The sequence below is a fragment of the Meira miltonrushii genome, assembly GCF_003144205.1.
Source record: "Meira miltonrushii strain MCA 3882 unplaced genomic scaffold FA14scaffold_1, whole genome shotgun sequence".
NCBI lineage: Eukaryota > Fungi > Basidiomycota > Exobasidiomycetes > Exobasidiales > Brachybasidiaceae > Meira > Meira miltonrushii.
This window is the reverse complement of record NW_020289943.1, coordinates 3982284-3998320: the sequence shown is the minus strand read 5'-3', so window position 1 is coordinate 3998320 and position 16037 is coordinate 3982284. Positions and strand designations below refer to the sequence as shown.

General features: G+C 41.0%; 7 protein-coding genes across 7 annotated transcripts; 2 read left to right on the top strand and 5 right to left on the bottom strand.

Annotated features, from left to right (window-relative positions):
* Positions 1 to 312: 312 nt before the first annotated feature.
* FA14DRAFT_183751 (uncharacterized protein) lies at positions 313 to 1383 on the bottom strand (the record flags this gene model as incomplete). The annotated part of the gene is made up of 3 exons (XM_025501336.1): positions 313 to 578; positions 621 to 822; positions 1045 to 1383. Coding segments are annotated over 3 exons (807 nt in total), but the record flags the coding sequence as incomplete, so codon positions are not given.
* A 638-nt stretch (positions 1384 to 2021) lies between these two features.
* On the top strand, positions 2022 to 3881 carry FA14DRAFT_159874 (alpha/beta-hydrolase). The gene has a single exon (XM_025498429.1). It carries the CDS (start codon positions 2041 to 2043, stop codon positions 3481 to 3483), a length of 1443 nt encoding a protein of 480 aa, XP_025358481.1. The 5' UTR covers positions 2022 to 2040; the 3' UTR covers positions 3484 to 3881.
* On the bottom strand, positions 3541 to 5049 carry FA14DRAFT_163696 (cytochrome b2; the record flags this gene model as incomplete). Its single annotated transcript, XM_025499835.1, has 1 exon — positions 3541 to 5049. The coding sequence occupies one exon, from the start codon at positions 5047 to 5049 to the stop codon at positions 3541 to 3543; it is 1509 nt and encodes a 502-aa protein (XP_025358480.1).
* Positions 5050 to 5612: 563 nt separating this feature from the next.
* FA14DRAFT_163687 (mitochondrial carrier) lies at positions 5613 to 6737 on the bottom strand (the record flags this gene model as incomplete). Its single annotated transcript, XM_025499834.1, has 1 exon — positions 5613 to 6737. The coding sequence occupies one exon, from the start codon at positions 6735 to 6737 to the stop codon at positions 5613 to 5615; it is 1125 nt and encodes a 374-aa protein (XP_025358479.1).
* Positions 6738 to 9228: 2491 nt separating this feature from the next.
* FA14DRAFT_177451 (uncharacterized protein) lies at positions 9229 to 12201 on the top strand (the record flags this gene model as incomplete). The annotated part of the gene is made up of 1 exon (XM_025500742.1): positions 9229 to 12201. The coding sequence occupies one exon, from the start codon at positions 9229 to 9231 to the stop codon at positions 12199 to 12201; it is 2973 nt and encodes a 990-aa protein (XP_025358478.1).
* A 285-nt stretch (positions 12202 to 12486) lies between these two features.
* Positions 12487 to 13290, bottom strand: FA14DRAFT_104197 (alpha/beta-hydrolase; the record flags this gene model as incomplete). Its single annotated transcript, XM_025495705.1, has 1 exon — positions 12487 to 13290. A coding segment is annotated over one exon (804 nt), but the record flags the coding sequence as incomplete, so codon positions are not given.
* Positions 13291 to 14077: 787 nt separating this feature from the next.
* Positions 14078 to 15997, bottom strand: FA14DRAFT_159872 (ArfGap-domain-containing protein). Its single transcript, XM_025498428.1, has one exon. The coding sequence runs from the start codon at positions 15840 to 15842 to the stop codon at positions 14244 to 14246; it is 1599 nt and encodes a 532-aa protein (XP_025358476.1). The 5' UTR covers positions 15843 to 15997; the 3' UTR covers positions 14078 to 14243.
* Positions 15998 to 16037: the final 40 nt, after the last annotated feature.

Sequence of the window (16037 nt, the reverse complement as noted above, 5' to 3'; positions counted from 1 at the left end):
AATGTGGGACGAATGGCAAGAGGCAGAATACACAATCAATTGCGTAAAGAGTGACCATAAAAGCACCAAACGATCCCCGAAAGTATTGCGACCATTTACAGACAAACATGTACTTCATATTACTACCTTCAGCCCCAAGAAGATTTGAATTTTTGAAAGAGAATCAGCAGCATCTTACAGGCCACAGATCATTGCATTCGCTTGATGTACCGTTCAGTCTCAGTATTTTGCGATCACACCTTTACACTCTTTATACTTAAAGTTCATACGTAAATTAGATAAGTAGAAGAAGAACAAGCGTAAAATGTATATTCAATGACGAGAAGCATGGACCGGTGTTTTACCACGACTCAAGGTGCGCGATAACGGCGAAGGAGGTGAGCTTTCAGCAAGCAGAATTTCTTGACTAGATGTGCTCGGATGATGAGCATCAGTCTTTGTTGTTTGTGGGTGTGGGTGTTGGGATTCCTCTTTGGCAACTTCCTCTACAATCGGCGTAGGCGTTCGTCTGGGTATTCCATTCAAGTCGTTCACCTTAATACGAGCCATAGAAGCCTTCTTATTATGTTTATCGTATTCTGAATCATAGTATGTAATCTGTGCACCATATAAACACGTACCAAGACAAGAATTTTGAAACTTCCTGTAAGCATTGTCTGATTTTGCCTTGTACTTGTTTGCCGAGTTCTCATGCTTTTGAGCAATTTTTGTTGCTGATTCAAGCTCTGTCTTCTTGGCAGGTAAAGCGTTCGTCATAAGCATTGAGCAGTACAAAATCAAGAGGAGGACGTGCATCATTTTTACGCTGAACTTCCACATTGGCTATTAGAAATTCAAGCAGTGCTGGTGGTTATCGCTGAATTGCTTCTCGTGCAAACTCCAGACATTTTTTCAATTTGACGTAAAGCACTTTGGGGCGATTCTGATTTGCAAAGGTAGAATGGGGCTAATTTACATCAAGTTGCGGACTATGTTCCGACCTATCGCAAGAAGAAAGAGATGTGAAGAGATTTAATGCTGTGTATTATGTGATGGTGAACGCACTGGATGTTGCGTTCTTTGTCCATGTACGGCTTCGATCTGCTTAAGATCCGTCATTGCTTGCGTTGCTTTCTTTTGATGGGAATTGTATTTATGATCATAGTACTTTTGTTGATCGTAGTATAAAGAAGCCGCAAAAGGAGCACATATTGAGGTATGAGCTTCCAAGTAATGATTATTGGCTCGTGTAGACTTTGCACCTGCTTCCGCCATATTCCTCAAATGACTTTCTTTTTGCTTTTCAATCTTTCTATACTTTGGGTGGCTTTGTCTAAGCTCTTCTCTCGTAGATTCGCCTGTATGGACTTCGCTAGCTGGTAAAGAAAGCGCAATCAATATCAGACCATTTAAAATTACGATGAAATAATTTAGAAGCCTCATCGGATATTTTTTGATCATAAGGCCAATTTCGATGATGGAAAGAATTGAATAAGTAATGCTGATTTTCAAAGTGCAGATGATTTGGAGCAAACAATAAGGATGGACACATTTATCGGGGCAAAAGCAAAAGGGGCATCAATCAAATAAACAGCATACTTGGGATTCTATCTCGAGATTTATAATTTGTCACTTCTGGCAAATCCCTTCTGCTAGCCTTTGTGCGAGCTGTTTCTATGTTCTTGCAAAAGTCTTTCGCGGTCAATAGCAGCATCGAAATTGAGCTCTACTATATTGCCTTATGACGCCATCAGACAGTGATAGACCCGAGAGAGTAGTATATATTGTCTTGACACCATCAATCTTACCTGCTGTTAACCATTAGAGAGCGTATGCCCCATCAATCACCTTTGCTCTAATCGGCTTAAATGATTCTAAAGTAACCGAACATCTCTTAACACAGCTATAGTGCCACTCTTTTTCTTTCACGCGTGAAAGATACATTATATGCTCGGTGAAGAAACCCGAGCTAAGTCTTATGATGAAACAATTCAAGTGCGGGGTTTCTATTATTCTTTCCCGACTTTCTATCTTCATTACCATCTCCTTCTTCCCGCAAAAATGAGCCCAGATCCTACTCGAGATGAAGCTTTGGTGGCTGCTGTCAAAAGCGCAAAACCTCCAAGACCGAATAAATGGCGACCGTTACTTAGACTTTTGATCTTTCATTTCCTAACGGTAGGAACATTGCCAATAGCATTTTTGGCAAACTTTATTCGTGCTGCAATTCCATTCCTAAGGCCGCATAGAAGGATGTCATTTGTTGCTGCTTTAGGTACATTAATGGTACGCTATTCAATCAGAATGATGGTTCTTACAAGCTTTCAACCTCTACCGCCTCGTGAACATGGATGGCGTGAACAACCTGGTTTGATCGGTGCTTCATTAGCAACTTTGAATATGAGCGGACCAGGAAGTAGAGTTGCTCATCCACTTCTCACACTAAAAGCAGCAACCAAACAGGCTCATAAACAATCCGGTAAACGCAGAAATGATCGTGTTTGGTTTGATGCTCCTCAATTACCTTATTATCGTGGTATCTTAACATTAAAACATGGTAAAGGAGAACCGCAAAAAGTGCAGGGATGTTCGACATATAATGGACCTGCAATGGTCGATATTGCATGGACAAAATCACGTACACGTGGTTTCTGGTTCTTGCCAAATGGTGAAAAACAACATCCACCAGCTCGCGAACCTGGAGGTCAGAAAGAGCCAGTCGTTCTATACTTCCATGGTGGAGCAGGTGTAACATTCTCTGCAGGTGATTTGTTCATGGGTGAAGTTCTTGCTTCAAATCTTGCAAAATCGTCCAAATTACCAGTCTTCTCTGTTGATTACAATTTGGCTCCTTATGCACCTTTCCCTATCCCTCTCGTTCAAGCTTTAGGCGGTTATCTCTACCTAACTGATACGTTGGGTTATCGTCCTGATCAAATCTTTATCGGAGGTGATAGCTTTGGATCACATTTGACTTTGGCACTTGAACGTTATTTGCGCTTAGAGATGCCAGAGGTTCGAGGAGATGTAGAAAATCAAACAATTGCCGCACCAGGATTACTACTTCTAAGTCCTTGGCTTTCAACGTTAAACGATCCATGGAAATCAAGACCTGCAAATATTGGCTCGGACATTATCACTTTAACATACGGAGATTGGGGTGTTGAATCAATGCAATTAGGACCAAAGTACGAAAAACGTTGTTCGTTGGATTTATTGGATCCGTGGCTTTCACCTGTCTACAAGAGTGTAGAAGAAATGTCTCAACTTCCACCAATGTTTGTAGGAAACGGAGGCGTTGAAGTTTTACTAGATGAAGGAAAAGAATTCGTTCGTAAAGCAAGACAAGCAAAAGCTGATGTTACCCATGTTATCACACCTTTCCAACCTCACGACTTTTATACCCTACCTTTTGCTCTTCCACACTCAAGAAAAGTTTATACGCAATTTGGTCATTGGGCTCGCAAACATGTCGATTATGCACCTTATGTAATCTCCTCGTAAAAAAGTACATTTGCAATGAATTGTTGTTGGTATATATGGGGTGCAGCCTCTCCTTCCTTATTCCTCAGTAGCAGCTTCATGTTCAAAGACATATTCTCTCCGTCTTTCTTCTTGACGATGTAGAAGATAAGGATCGAACGAAGGTGGCAAGATTTCAATCATTTCCGGCGTCAACTGTTTCAGGGAAGTGATACCTAGTAAACGCATTCCACGTTCGATTTCATCTTTCATGATTTGAATGGCTCTACTTGCACCTTCTTGTCCATATCCTGATTGAGCATATAAGAACGGTCTTCCGAGACCAACACCTTTTGCACCCAAAGCCAGTGCTTTTAGAACATCTGTTCCTCTTCTTACACCTCCATCGATCAAAACGTCAATCTTTTGTAATAGATCAGGTCGTTTTTGATGTAATTCAATGAGAACGTCAATTGGTGCTCGCGAATATTCTAGAGAACGACCACCGTGATTTGAAAGGACTACACCTTGACAGCCATTCTTGAAAGCAAGTTCTACATCATCAACCGTCTGAACACCTTTAAGGATTAGAGGTAACTTGCAGTGTTGTTTGTACCAACTTACGATATCCCATCCAATATTCGGATCAATATAACCAGAAATTGCCACTCCGACACCTTTTCCTTCGCTTGATCCTCCTTCCGTATCACCACCAGTTTGAACTTCTTCACCTTTTGCACGCATATCACTTTCACGATTTCCCATTACGGGTGCATCAACCGTAAGCATGATCGCTGCAAACGCTCCTTTAGGTTGTTTTTGAATTTTTGCCAAGATTTTTTCGGATGCTGATCGATCTTTGTTAACGTAAAGTTGATAAATTAGAGCTTGATCGGATTTTCGATTAGCAATCGTTTCATCAAGTGAAACTGATGCGTTTGCAGAAATACCCTGAACAATTTGTGCTTCTCCTGCAGCTTTTGTTAAATTTGCTTCTCCGTCTGGATGTCCTAACTTTGCCATTGCAGCAGGTGAGATATAAATCGGTAAAGAAACATCATGCCCCATTAATTCTGTACTGCAATCTACCTCCATCACCGGACGTAATATCCTTGGCTTGAACCAAATACGACTATAAGCTGATCGATTAAAATGTTTCGTAATCTCATCATCTGCCGCGGAAGAATAATAAGCCCATGCTTGATCGGTGAGAATTGTTTGTGCAACCCTTTGGAAATCGTCAAGGTTTAAGATCGTTCCAATGGGAGGTAAATTCTTCAGAGCTTTTCTGCGTTTAAGTTCACGTTGACTCAAATCTTTTTCCGATTCGGCTTCTTCTTTTACAGTTGAAGGATCAACTTGACCAAGATGTTGTGAAGGATCAAGATTCTCCGCAATTGCATCAGAAGGATGAACGGGGACATAAATATCCGTAACATCTTTTCCTGCATTTTTCAAAATGATTCGATCACCTCCAGGATGTTTATTGATGAATGAAGTGATATCATACACTTGTCCTTGAATTACTACCCAGACGCCTTTTTCTGGGGAGTTATGTTCTTGTACTTCTGCCATATCGATCAATCTTCCTTTGCCGCCTTTGATCATTGAGAGAGGTGTATCGGGCCCTTTTGTGCTTGTGCTGGAAGTATCACCCGCGTCTGCAGATGCTGTAGAGAAGCCATAATAACCTATCACACAAAGAGACGCGAATGCAGCAGCAATAGATGTGATGCTATATCTGCTTCTATAGGTAGTATATGGTGCTGTTGCTGTTGATTGGAAAGTTGAGGAATGCCTTGCATTAATGAAGGTAGGTGCTTGTGCATTTATCCTTCTTGGTATGGCTTTCAAGTGAGCGATCTTGACACCAGAACCCCTCATCGATCCTCTCAGCAGTCTTGATGTATGACTGTTCATCTTGCTATACTTTCAGATGGCAACCGACCTGATCATCGTGTTGAAGAAACAAAAGCCAATCAATTTCCTTTTTATTCGCAACAGCCGAACCGTTCGTTATTTGGCGCCTAATTTTATTTGCTTCTCAAAGTGGGGGGAAACGCGCTACCCGGACCGACTTCCAATTTATCGGCATTCATTTGCAATGTGTGTGCATGGTCATTCAAAGTTCGTAATAGTACAAGTTTTAATAATCGTCTATATCAGCATATTCATTCTGTCAAAGGTTGAGCAAAGATATCTCTTCCGGCTTTCCAATTACTGTAATAACGTAAATAGGCTTCGTTCACCACCAAGGTTAAAACCGTATGAGGTGCAATACGTGCTAAATGGGCCGTCGTTCCTTTATACCATGCCAAAGGACCTTCTGTTTTAGCCGTCAAATATAAACAATGTATAGGACCTCTATACAACGTTCCAACAGATCTTCCTCTTTCATCAATCCGTGTAGGCTGATTGTATACTCTACTTAAAGCAGTATCAGCAGGTTGCATTGCAGCACAAACGCACAATCCACTGAAGAATGAAGATACCAAGTATGTCGAAAATGCATTGGGCTTTCCAGCGAGAAGGAGTAGTGGATTGTATGCAAACGTATTGTCTGGGGATAGATTGACTAGGTATGTCTTGGCGTAATTGTATGCAGGTAATTGCACAGTACTTCCCATCGCTGTTCGCAGGATAGCAGCATCCATTCCACGTGCCAATCCTCTTATACCGTCCGATTTGACGATACTGCTCAAACCATCGAAAGCATTTTTGTAGTTGTATTGTGCTTTTCCGATTTTGAAATGAGGAGAATAAGCCTGTTGTCTTGCTTTTACCAAGAATAAAGGGTTCCCTAGAATTGCTCCTACCACACCTGAACTTGCACCTGCAGCAAAAGCACCAAGAGCCCAAACTTCCTTTACATCTTTTCCGGCTGCTTGATTGTACAGTTTCCTAAAAGGCTCGTAGAAACCCAATCTACTTCCATTCAAACAAACTTGATAAATCAATGCTGCTCCTAAACCTCTTTGGATACCCTTTATACCTTCCGTCTTTGCAGTTTTACGGAAGCAATCCCATGTTCCGTTGTACAGCTTTTGCACTGGTGCTTGACCTGGACCTCTTCGTTTTGCTGATTCGGTTAATTCACCTTGTAATTGCATTCGTGTCTTGATAGATTCTGCTGGATTGGAGAACAAGACTGCCGTCATTGCAGCAAAAGAACCAACTGCGAATCCTTCACCCGTTGAAATCTTTACAGGTGCAGAAGTCTTTACAGGTTGCGTTCCTGATGATGCACCTGATGCACCAGCACTTGCACCAGTTTGTTTTGCACCAATAGCAGACATGATTGAATGGATCTTTTGTGATGGTGATCAGAGCCAAGAGGGTTGCACTGAAACAATTCTTCGCAAAATGAAGATCTAAAAATGCGTATAAGCGCCGGACATAAATCCGGCTCTGGCGCAAAGGCAGCAAACACGCTAAAACGCGTCAACAACACTTTGGCTTTACATAAGCAAGAAAGCTTCTTGTTTATATCTTCCAATGATGGTGTTGACGTTCGTGTTTTCGTCTTAATGAGTTTCAAGAAGACAAAAACATAAACAGCTATAGAATTTTAGATATTTCGGTGTGAGGAGCTAGACATTCTTATTATCAAAAGAGTGTTTGAGGTAGACGCTGTCTTGAACAAGTCGTTGCAAGTGTTGCAGACTTCGTAATCCATCTGGAGCAGACTTTACATACCTACAGCAACTCAGAGGTGAGCAAAGAGTGATTGATACACTTTTAAATGACAACGTTTAAAGTATGACAGTCTCACCTTCATTCTGTGAGTTATATGTGTCTCTGAGTTTATCAATCGTCGCGTGGACGAAGGAGACAATCAAGAATTATAGAATAACTATGACAAGATCACATTTTGAGGACCTGTTATGCATTGTGCCCTCTCGGTGCTGCTGAGTTTGAAATTGGTGGGAAATCTTGCATTTACTATAGATCTCTATCTACGCTAGCGATCCAAAGTACAAGTGAAAAAGCTAAAGTTGTGTTCCCAAGAATTGATAGAGAAGTAAATGAAGCAGAATATAGTGTATATGCATATGCACGTACATATGCGTACAACTGGCCATAATTAAAAATACTCTTTCTTGAAGCATGAAAAAGTCTTATTCTCAGCTGATATGCAACATAAGATCGAAATCAAAGAAAAGTGATTAAACAGCGCACGCACTCACTCACTTCTTCTCAATTAAAATACATGCTTGCGCTACGCAACGGTCACTAAAATGATTCAAAAAGAAGAAGACCCTGCCATCAACCCTGCACTATTTGGTCTCTGCTTTGACACCCAAAGTTCTGGATAATGATTTCGAACAATAAATGTGCGTGCGATTATGCGATATATCTGTCCTGAACGACTATTCTTTCGGCTCCACTAAAATGAGAGCCGACTTTAAAGCCGAATATATATTCTTGAAAGATGAGAAAATCGTTGATTAAGTGTGACTCTTTCTTTGAGCAGAGGCCTTTTCATTGGAGTGAAAACGTTAATTTCCGATCATGGCTTAGAGGCCCTTGTTTAATTTGATTCTTTTGGAGTGAGTGCGAGGAATTCGTGGTAATTTTGGATAGACTAGTATATGTGTACAATATGTGTGTGCAAGATCAAAATAATCTTTCATAAATCTTTTCAGCTTTCTACTATTGACAAGCGGGATATCCGACATTCCATTTCGATGATTCATAAACGAGTCTGATATTTCAATCAAAGGCTAGTGAAGCAGTGTAAATTCAATGACAAGAGGAATTGATCATCAATTCGACATTAGCGAATCGATCGGCGATCACTTGTCCGTTACAAGATAAACAATAAGCTCAGTCCAGTACAAAAGCAGTCCAAATCTGCTGCAAGTTTACCTTTTTAAAACATTATGCACGCCACCATTCTAAACGGGTAGCGTAAGTTTTAATTTTATTTCTTCCCCTCTCGTTGTTCTGCTTCGGCATCTTGGCCTAATGAAAGACAAAACGACATTGTTGTTTGCATATCGTACAATTCTTCTTCAATAGAAGTCAGGTCTGATTGGTGGTACTACATATAGTTATGTAAAGAGCGCTTAGATAGATATAGTCAATTACTATTTTGTCTGTTGGATGTTCGGTATGCATTGATCGATACTCTGGGCAGGCATTCTTGCAACGACCAGCATTGAAAGGCCTAAATAGCCTCCTTTGTCTATCTATAGTGGGTCTAGTACAAAGAAGCGTGAGGGAGGAAAGCTTCAAATGCAAACAATCGGGGATAACCGATCACACCTTCTTTTCATTAATCGTCCATGGCACTTCAATGACATTCTACTGCAGATGCAACAATTCAACTTATCCGCAGTGTAAACACAATTTGAAATTTCACTAACTCCGCTACAGCATCCCTTTTGCTTTAACGGGAAACCGGAACCGTCCGCTATACATATACATTGGATAGGAAAGATTCCTTCCACCTTCGTAACGAGCAAAGAGTGTATTTTTATTCCGTCAACATCTTATATCGTTATATTGTCTTTGTGGATGATGTTGCAAATGTCGATATAAATTTTGAATGTAAAGAAGACAAAATTGCAAGGGATCATCATTCCGAAAAGGCAAAAGATCAACAATAACGACACCACATCTTCAAAACTCTTAGCTCTCAACATCAAATAATAAAGACGATTTGCCACCGACTCTTCCTTAATTGGACCTTGTCCTCAAACACATACACAACTCAATTCGACCGATATCGTAATCAATGAAATCATCAGCAGCAGCAACACACACAACAAGTGCAATCCTATAATGTCTTTCCATATACCCATCAAGAGTGATACCATGGGGAAAGGAAGCGATAATGTAATCAAAAAGGAAAGAAGTGAAAATGAAAATCTTATCGAAAGCGATGAGGAAGTTACGCGAATGGATGGGGAACTTAATCAAGATCAAAGAAATGTGTTTGATAGCTTGAATCCTTCTACTTTGACTACAACAAAAGATTCTTCTTTTGATAGCTTTTCGGCAGCATCATTACAATCTTCTTCTTCCGGTACACACAGTAATGAACAAAATTTATCAGCTTCGACCGATGTACCTCCAACAGCTCCAGTAACATTTTCACTTCCTCCAAAAAGTGCGTCATCATCATCATCACAAAAACCGCTTTTATCTTCAGCCTCTGGTCCGATTCGAAAAAGACAATTCGACTTGGAATCAATCGAATCCATTCATCTTTCGCCCGCTTCAATCGCAGCATCTTCAAAGATTTCATGTTTAGAATGCAGAGCTAGTAAAACTAAATGTTCAGGTGGGGACATATGTGAAAGGTGCAAGAGGTTGAACAGGGAATGTGTTTATAAAGAACACAGAAGAGGAAGATTTTCCGATAGCAAACGAGTTCAACATCTTGAACGGGTTGTTGAATCACTTTTAGGACAAATAAGGAGCTTACAAACACAAACTTCCAGAGAGGGTCAATCAAGCAGATCTTCAGTAGCATCAACATCTAAAGGATTTCAATCAAGCAAATCAGATGGGAACTCGCCTTCATCCGTTGCTACCGCACCTCCTTTACCTGACCAGCAAAATGATCTATGGAAAATCCTCGATTCACGTTCCAACTCGCCTTTACTGGATGCACAACAAACAAGTTTTGAAAGATTGTTGTCTTATCCACTTCGATTCTTAGCACATTTCGGTAAAGATGTTGGATTGAATGAAGGGGATAATGGTAATAATCAACATGCAATCTCACATGCAGATTATCAAGATACCCTTTTGAATGCGCAAATTGGAGATTATACCCCAACGATTACACCGAGCATGAGTTTGGCTGCCGCATCAGGGAGGAATTCAGAGATGATTGACCAGACTTCTTTCTTACAAGGACTTAGAAGTGTCAAATTGGACAGATTCGACCCAATCGACATGGGTATCATCTCTCAGCCAAAAGCGGAACAGCTATTTCGATTATATTTCGATCTGTTGGAATCAAGTGTGGCAATGTTTGATTCACAGTTACACACTTTTGAATTCGTTCGAACAACATCTTCATTCTTGCTTACGACAATGTGTTTTCTTGCCTCGATGTTTGATATGGAAAGCAGTACTTTGTCAAAAAGGTTAGAAGGACACATTTACAAATCCATTTTACCCGCAATTCTCACTCAAGACTATCGATCAGTTGAAATCGTTCAAGCATTTGTACTTTTAGCAAATTATCATCCACAAATTACAAAACTTTCACAAGATCGTTCTTGGTTATTCATCGGATATGCTTCTAGAATCGGATGGGAACTGGGTATGAATACTTCAATGCAAGATGCACTTTCACGATTTCCCAACGATCGGGAATTGGTTAGAAGGGTGAGAAATCGTGAAAGAACATGGTTAAACGTTTGGATTGCAGAAATGGCTTTATGCGAATTGATGGGAATGGCGCCTATGATGAGATTCGATCCAATTGTGATTTCTTCAAGTTCATGGCATTTACATCCTGAATCTTTAGCTGCAGATCATGCAATCGTCGCTTTGGTTCAACTACGTCTAATATTAGCCAGACAAGCGGAAATGTTTGAACGTTTCATTCTTTCTAATCAAACGCAAAATGATCCAAACGGATTGGTCGAAATGATGAAAGCGACTTACAAACAATCGATTGAACAATTAGATGCATGGTCAAACGCATGGTCACAGGATCCTTATGCAGCCAGTATTTCTTCTCAACATCCAAGGTTTCGCAGGGCAAGAATATTTTACTGGTATGCAAGAGCAATGTCTGCTTCCAGAGCATTACGATTCACAGTCGATACACAAAATTCATTTTCATTGGATCTTTATTTGGATATTTTTAACTCCTGCACTGCATTTTTATATCAATTCTTGCATTCCCAAAATGCAATCGCTTTTCGATATTCCAACAATTGTTCAGTCGTTTTACCGACCTACTGTTCCAGTGTTTGTTTAAGTCTGGTAGGGATCATCAGTAATTCTTCCATTGACCCTTCAAGATTAAGTATGGACGTTCCAACAGCATTTGATTTGATCACAAAAATTTCAGAAGCTCTCAACCGAGCTGCTACCATCACGCCACATAGACAAGGAGCAGCAAGTAATTATGGACCTTTCTTGCAAGCTGTTCTGCAAAAGGCAAAAGAAAAGTATAATGTCGGAAAAGGAAAACAGTCCAAGCGTAGCTTGTTATCAGCACAACAACAAAGTGGGCCATCTCAAGAAAGAAAGTCAAAAGAGATAAAAGCTGCAAGCCCAAATATGCAAATTTCAGATGAGCGTTTGAAGTCCTTTCCTTTGCCTAATTCCTCGATAGTACAATCATCACCGAGCCTTCCAGTTCAACAAGGTTTTGGTAACCAATACAGCATGCCTGCGAATATGAATGCACCAACAGTCGATCAATTTCAAACAGGATCGTTCGGAATGGGAGCTCAACATCCAAATGCGACAAGTGGCATGTTTGGTGAACCAACGGCATCAACCGCTCAGACGCATCCTATGTATTGGCAAGGTACATTCCCTAGCCAAGGTGGAACCGTACAAGGAATGCAAGCACAAATGAATCTCAACCATGCCTCTGGACCACAACAACCAGCTGGAGGAGGCGGTAGTGAGCGTAGTGATATGGTGTACTCGAACGATATAGAAGGTACACAGTTGTACAATCTCATTTTTGGACAAAGCAATTATTATACTTCACAACAACAACAGCAGCAGCAGCAGCAGCAGCAGCAGCAACAACAACAACAACATCAACAGCAGTAAATATTTCAACAGAATCAGAAGCCATCTTGATAACATCATAAACACATCTTCCACTTTTTTCTTCCATTACCTGCAATAAATAGAATATCCATCTGTAGAACAATGCAAAATACACTTGTCATAGTATATGTATAAATTCACAAACAAGCATAGGAAAAAGAGTCGTAAAATTGAATTGAGATTTCATGAAAAAAGGAGTATGAATTTTCTTTCATTATACACACAAGAAGAACGTCCTTCTCTGAGATTGGTTTGCAGAAGAATACGAGATTGCGCTTCTGATTATCATTCGATTTTATGTTCTTGCAAAAATTTGACAGTCAAATTTGCCAAACCTACAGGATTCTCTTCGGGAACCCAATGAGAAGCATCTTCTACAGGTTTGAATTGCATATTTCCACCGATCTCTTTACCGATTTGTTCGATATATTTGCAGAATACACTTTCTGATCCACCGGTAGCCAAGATGGGAATGCTCAATTTGCCTTTTGATGCGATGTTCTCCTTTACATCTTTATCATCTTGTCTGAACGCACGATATACTCCAAAACCTGCTCTCATCCTGCCTGATCTTCGGAAACTTTCGTAGTACACTTGTCTTTCCTCATTTGTAAGGAAATAAGGCTTGTAAGAAAGACGATCGTAAAGGTGTTGAAGATAAAGATCTTCTCTGCCATAAGTTAATTGTTCGGGTAAATTGTCTGCATGATGGAAGAAGAAGTGAAATGTTGGACCCAATGTCAATTCAGGTTCGGTAGTGAATGCTTTGTAAACTGAAGTTCCAGGTTGAGGACATTCCATAATGATTAAAGCTTTAACGTGATCTCTAAACTTGAGAGCTTGAGCAGTTGCTACCATACTTCCAATATCATGACCGAGGACAGAATAAGCTTGAACATTAAGTTTATCAACCATTAATTTATGTAAATCGGTTGCCATTGTCATTTTATCATAACCGCCCAAGGGCATCGAGCTACCACCTGCTCCACGATAATCTGGAGCAACGACAAAGAAGCCTTTCTCGGCAAAAAGGGGCAAGAGATAACGCATTGCATAAACTGTTTGAGGATATCCATGAATCAATAGAATCGCTTTTGTAGGATGAAATTTTCCTGCTGTTTGATAAGCAATGGAAACATCATCGATCTGTGCTGATCGAACTTCGAATGGAGAAGCGGGAGTTGGTAATGAGCTTGACATGGTGACAAGTGGGATGGGAATAAAGATGTTAGATGTAATTTTTGCGGGGCAGATTTTATATTTAGACACAACTTTCTTAGTAGGCAGTGGAGGCATACTTCCGACATGTGATGAGGAGATTGATGTTTACACTGGTTAAGTGCCCAAATACTCTTGCGTGCTAGCCCCCGATTCATTTCCGAGTGACAGTTCTTTTTCCGATAGAATATTCTACGTGCAAACCTCACTTCGACTGTCATTTCTCTTCTCTTTGAACTTAATTGTCACAAGTAACCGCACAGATTCAAATGCCGCTACAACCATCTGATCCGGTATTTGATTGATGTTGTTAGTCGCATTTATAAAGAAAGCTTAATCGTTTTTTTAAATCGGGTTTTGACACTCACTAACCACAATATCACACTAGCATCAAGGTCCCGGACAAATGCCAAGAGTACACCCCTTCCCAGATGCACAAAGAAAATATGTTACTTGCATTTGCTGAACGAAACGACATGATTCTGCAGCATTGACATACTCTCTTTCAGTAATGCTCAATTAGCGTTCAAGGGGTGCGAAAAGGACCTCTTTCAAATGGTCCAGGTTCGCACATCCTCGCTCAAGCAGTCATTACCGCTCGCCTTCATTCACTACTTAAACTTGTAAAGCTGTTGTTTCTTCGCCTTTATTCTCTTTTTCTCTCCTCCACCTTGATTTACTACGGCGTCACACATTACATCGCATTATCATGGGGTTGAATAGCATATGTATTGTATATGTATGGTCTCATTGTTATAATCTGATGATTAGATCATTGCATGAAGGTGGTAAAAGAAGATAAAGGGACATCAAGAAAGAAGGAATCATCCACCGTTACGAGACATGTCCTCCAAATATTGTGATAATTTCATCGCACCTGAACGGAATGATTCGATTCCACTTTGAACGTCCGGATTGGCCATAAAGCGTTGATAATAATCTCTTGCAGTTTGTTCAAAGTCACCTGCCCAATCTTCACCATTTGCCGCTGCGCCACTATATCCGGCACCGCCTCCGCCCATACCTCCTTCTTCCTCTTCGTCATCACGACCAAAGTATTGATTGGATGAAATACTGGTCTGACCAGCGAAGCTCTGTAATCTTTCTTTTGCTTCGGAAGACATATTTGGATCATATCCTCCACGTTCGAAATATTGATCAGAAGAAATGGACTTTTGAGCGGAGAATTTTGTTCTCGCATAACTTGGCTCATCATATGCAGATCCATTTGCAGCAGCGGCAGCTTCTTTGCTACGTGCATTTTGTGCGGCCACCCGTTGAGCTCCCATATTCAAACGCCCAAAACCCATACCTAAACGTTCTACTTCTTGACTCGTACGACGATTGCCTGGTGGACTATGAGGTGCAGCAGCAGATCCATTGCTTGCGCTTGCCACTTGTGCTGCAGCTTGACTTGCACTTGCCGCTTGAATTGCAGCTTTTGCCATTGCTTCTGCTTGTTCAAAGCTTTCTTTCTCTTTCAAAGCTTGTTCTTCCATTTGTTTTGCTTTCTTTTCTTCCTCTTTTGCCTTTCTCTCCGCTTCTTCGAAGTCGATTGGTGCGGCAGCCTTCTTCACACCTCCTAGCTTACCTTTTGCCAAACCTGATCCACCTGCATTGATTTTCGTTGCACCCAACGCTCCTTTGCGTCCGCCTGCTCCACTTGTCGATCTGCCTGCGTTCAATGTTTTGGATGTGGTTGTTGTGGGTGTTGAGCTACGTTCAGGAGTATTGAAGCCAGAAGATGTAGCGGATCCTGCATTTGTTGGCACGGCAGAAGCAGCAACTGCACCGGGTGTTGGTGCGGCAGGCCTTCTTACGCCAATACCAGGAGGACCTGTTGGAGCTGCTTTGGCTGGAGCTGCTTTCGGTGCAGCAGGTTTGTCCCAATCATCGAAAAAGTCATCTTCATCATTGCCGCCTTTTGCTGCACTCGAGGCTGGGGCATTAGAAGAAGCACCTCCAGCAGCGCCATTCAAAGATAAACCTGGGAAAGCGACTCGAGCACCTACAGGCCCACCTCTTGCATCTTCCTGTACTCGTTTTGTGAGCTCTTCTTTGTAACTTCTTGCCGTTCCAGATGTATATTTTGTTTTTGCTTCTGCGGCAGGAGAAAGGAATGAACTACCGCCATGTCTCGAGAAATAATCAAAAGCAGGACCATTTCCACCAACTTTCATCAATCGTAACTGAGACCAAGACCAGGAATCGAGCGTTGTTGAACGAACAAAACTGATATGAACACCCATATTACGATGACGTGAAGAACAATCTAAACAAATATAAATTCCATACGTTGCACTTGCCCAAGAAGGATTTTTTGCACCACAATCAAAGCATTGTTTATTCTCTTTGCGTAATGAGATCAAGTGTTTGAATATTTGAGCCAATTCCTCACGAGGAGGTCCATTTGCGTCAGACATTCTGTTTGTTGTTGTGAGAGTGAATGAGATGATGGTGTTGATATTTAGAAGGTTTCTGCGTTTGTGTGTGCATGTGGCATCTTTCCGCTATAAAAGTGCCTACGCCAATTCACACTGCGCACGCTGCGCCGTCTTAAGCGCACACACACACTCACATACACACGCGGCGTATGTTTAAATAGAAAAGGCACACCA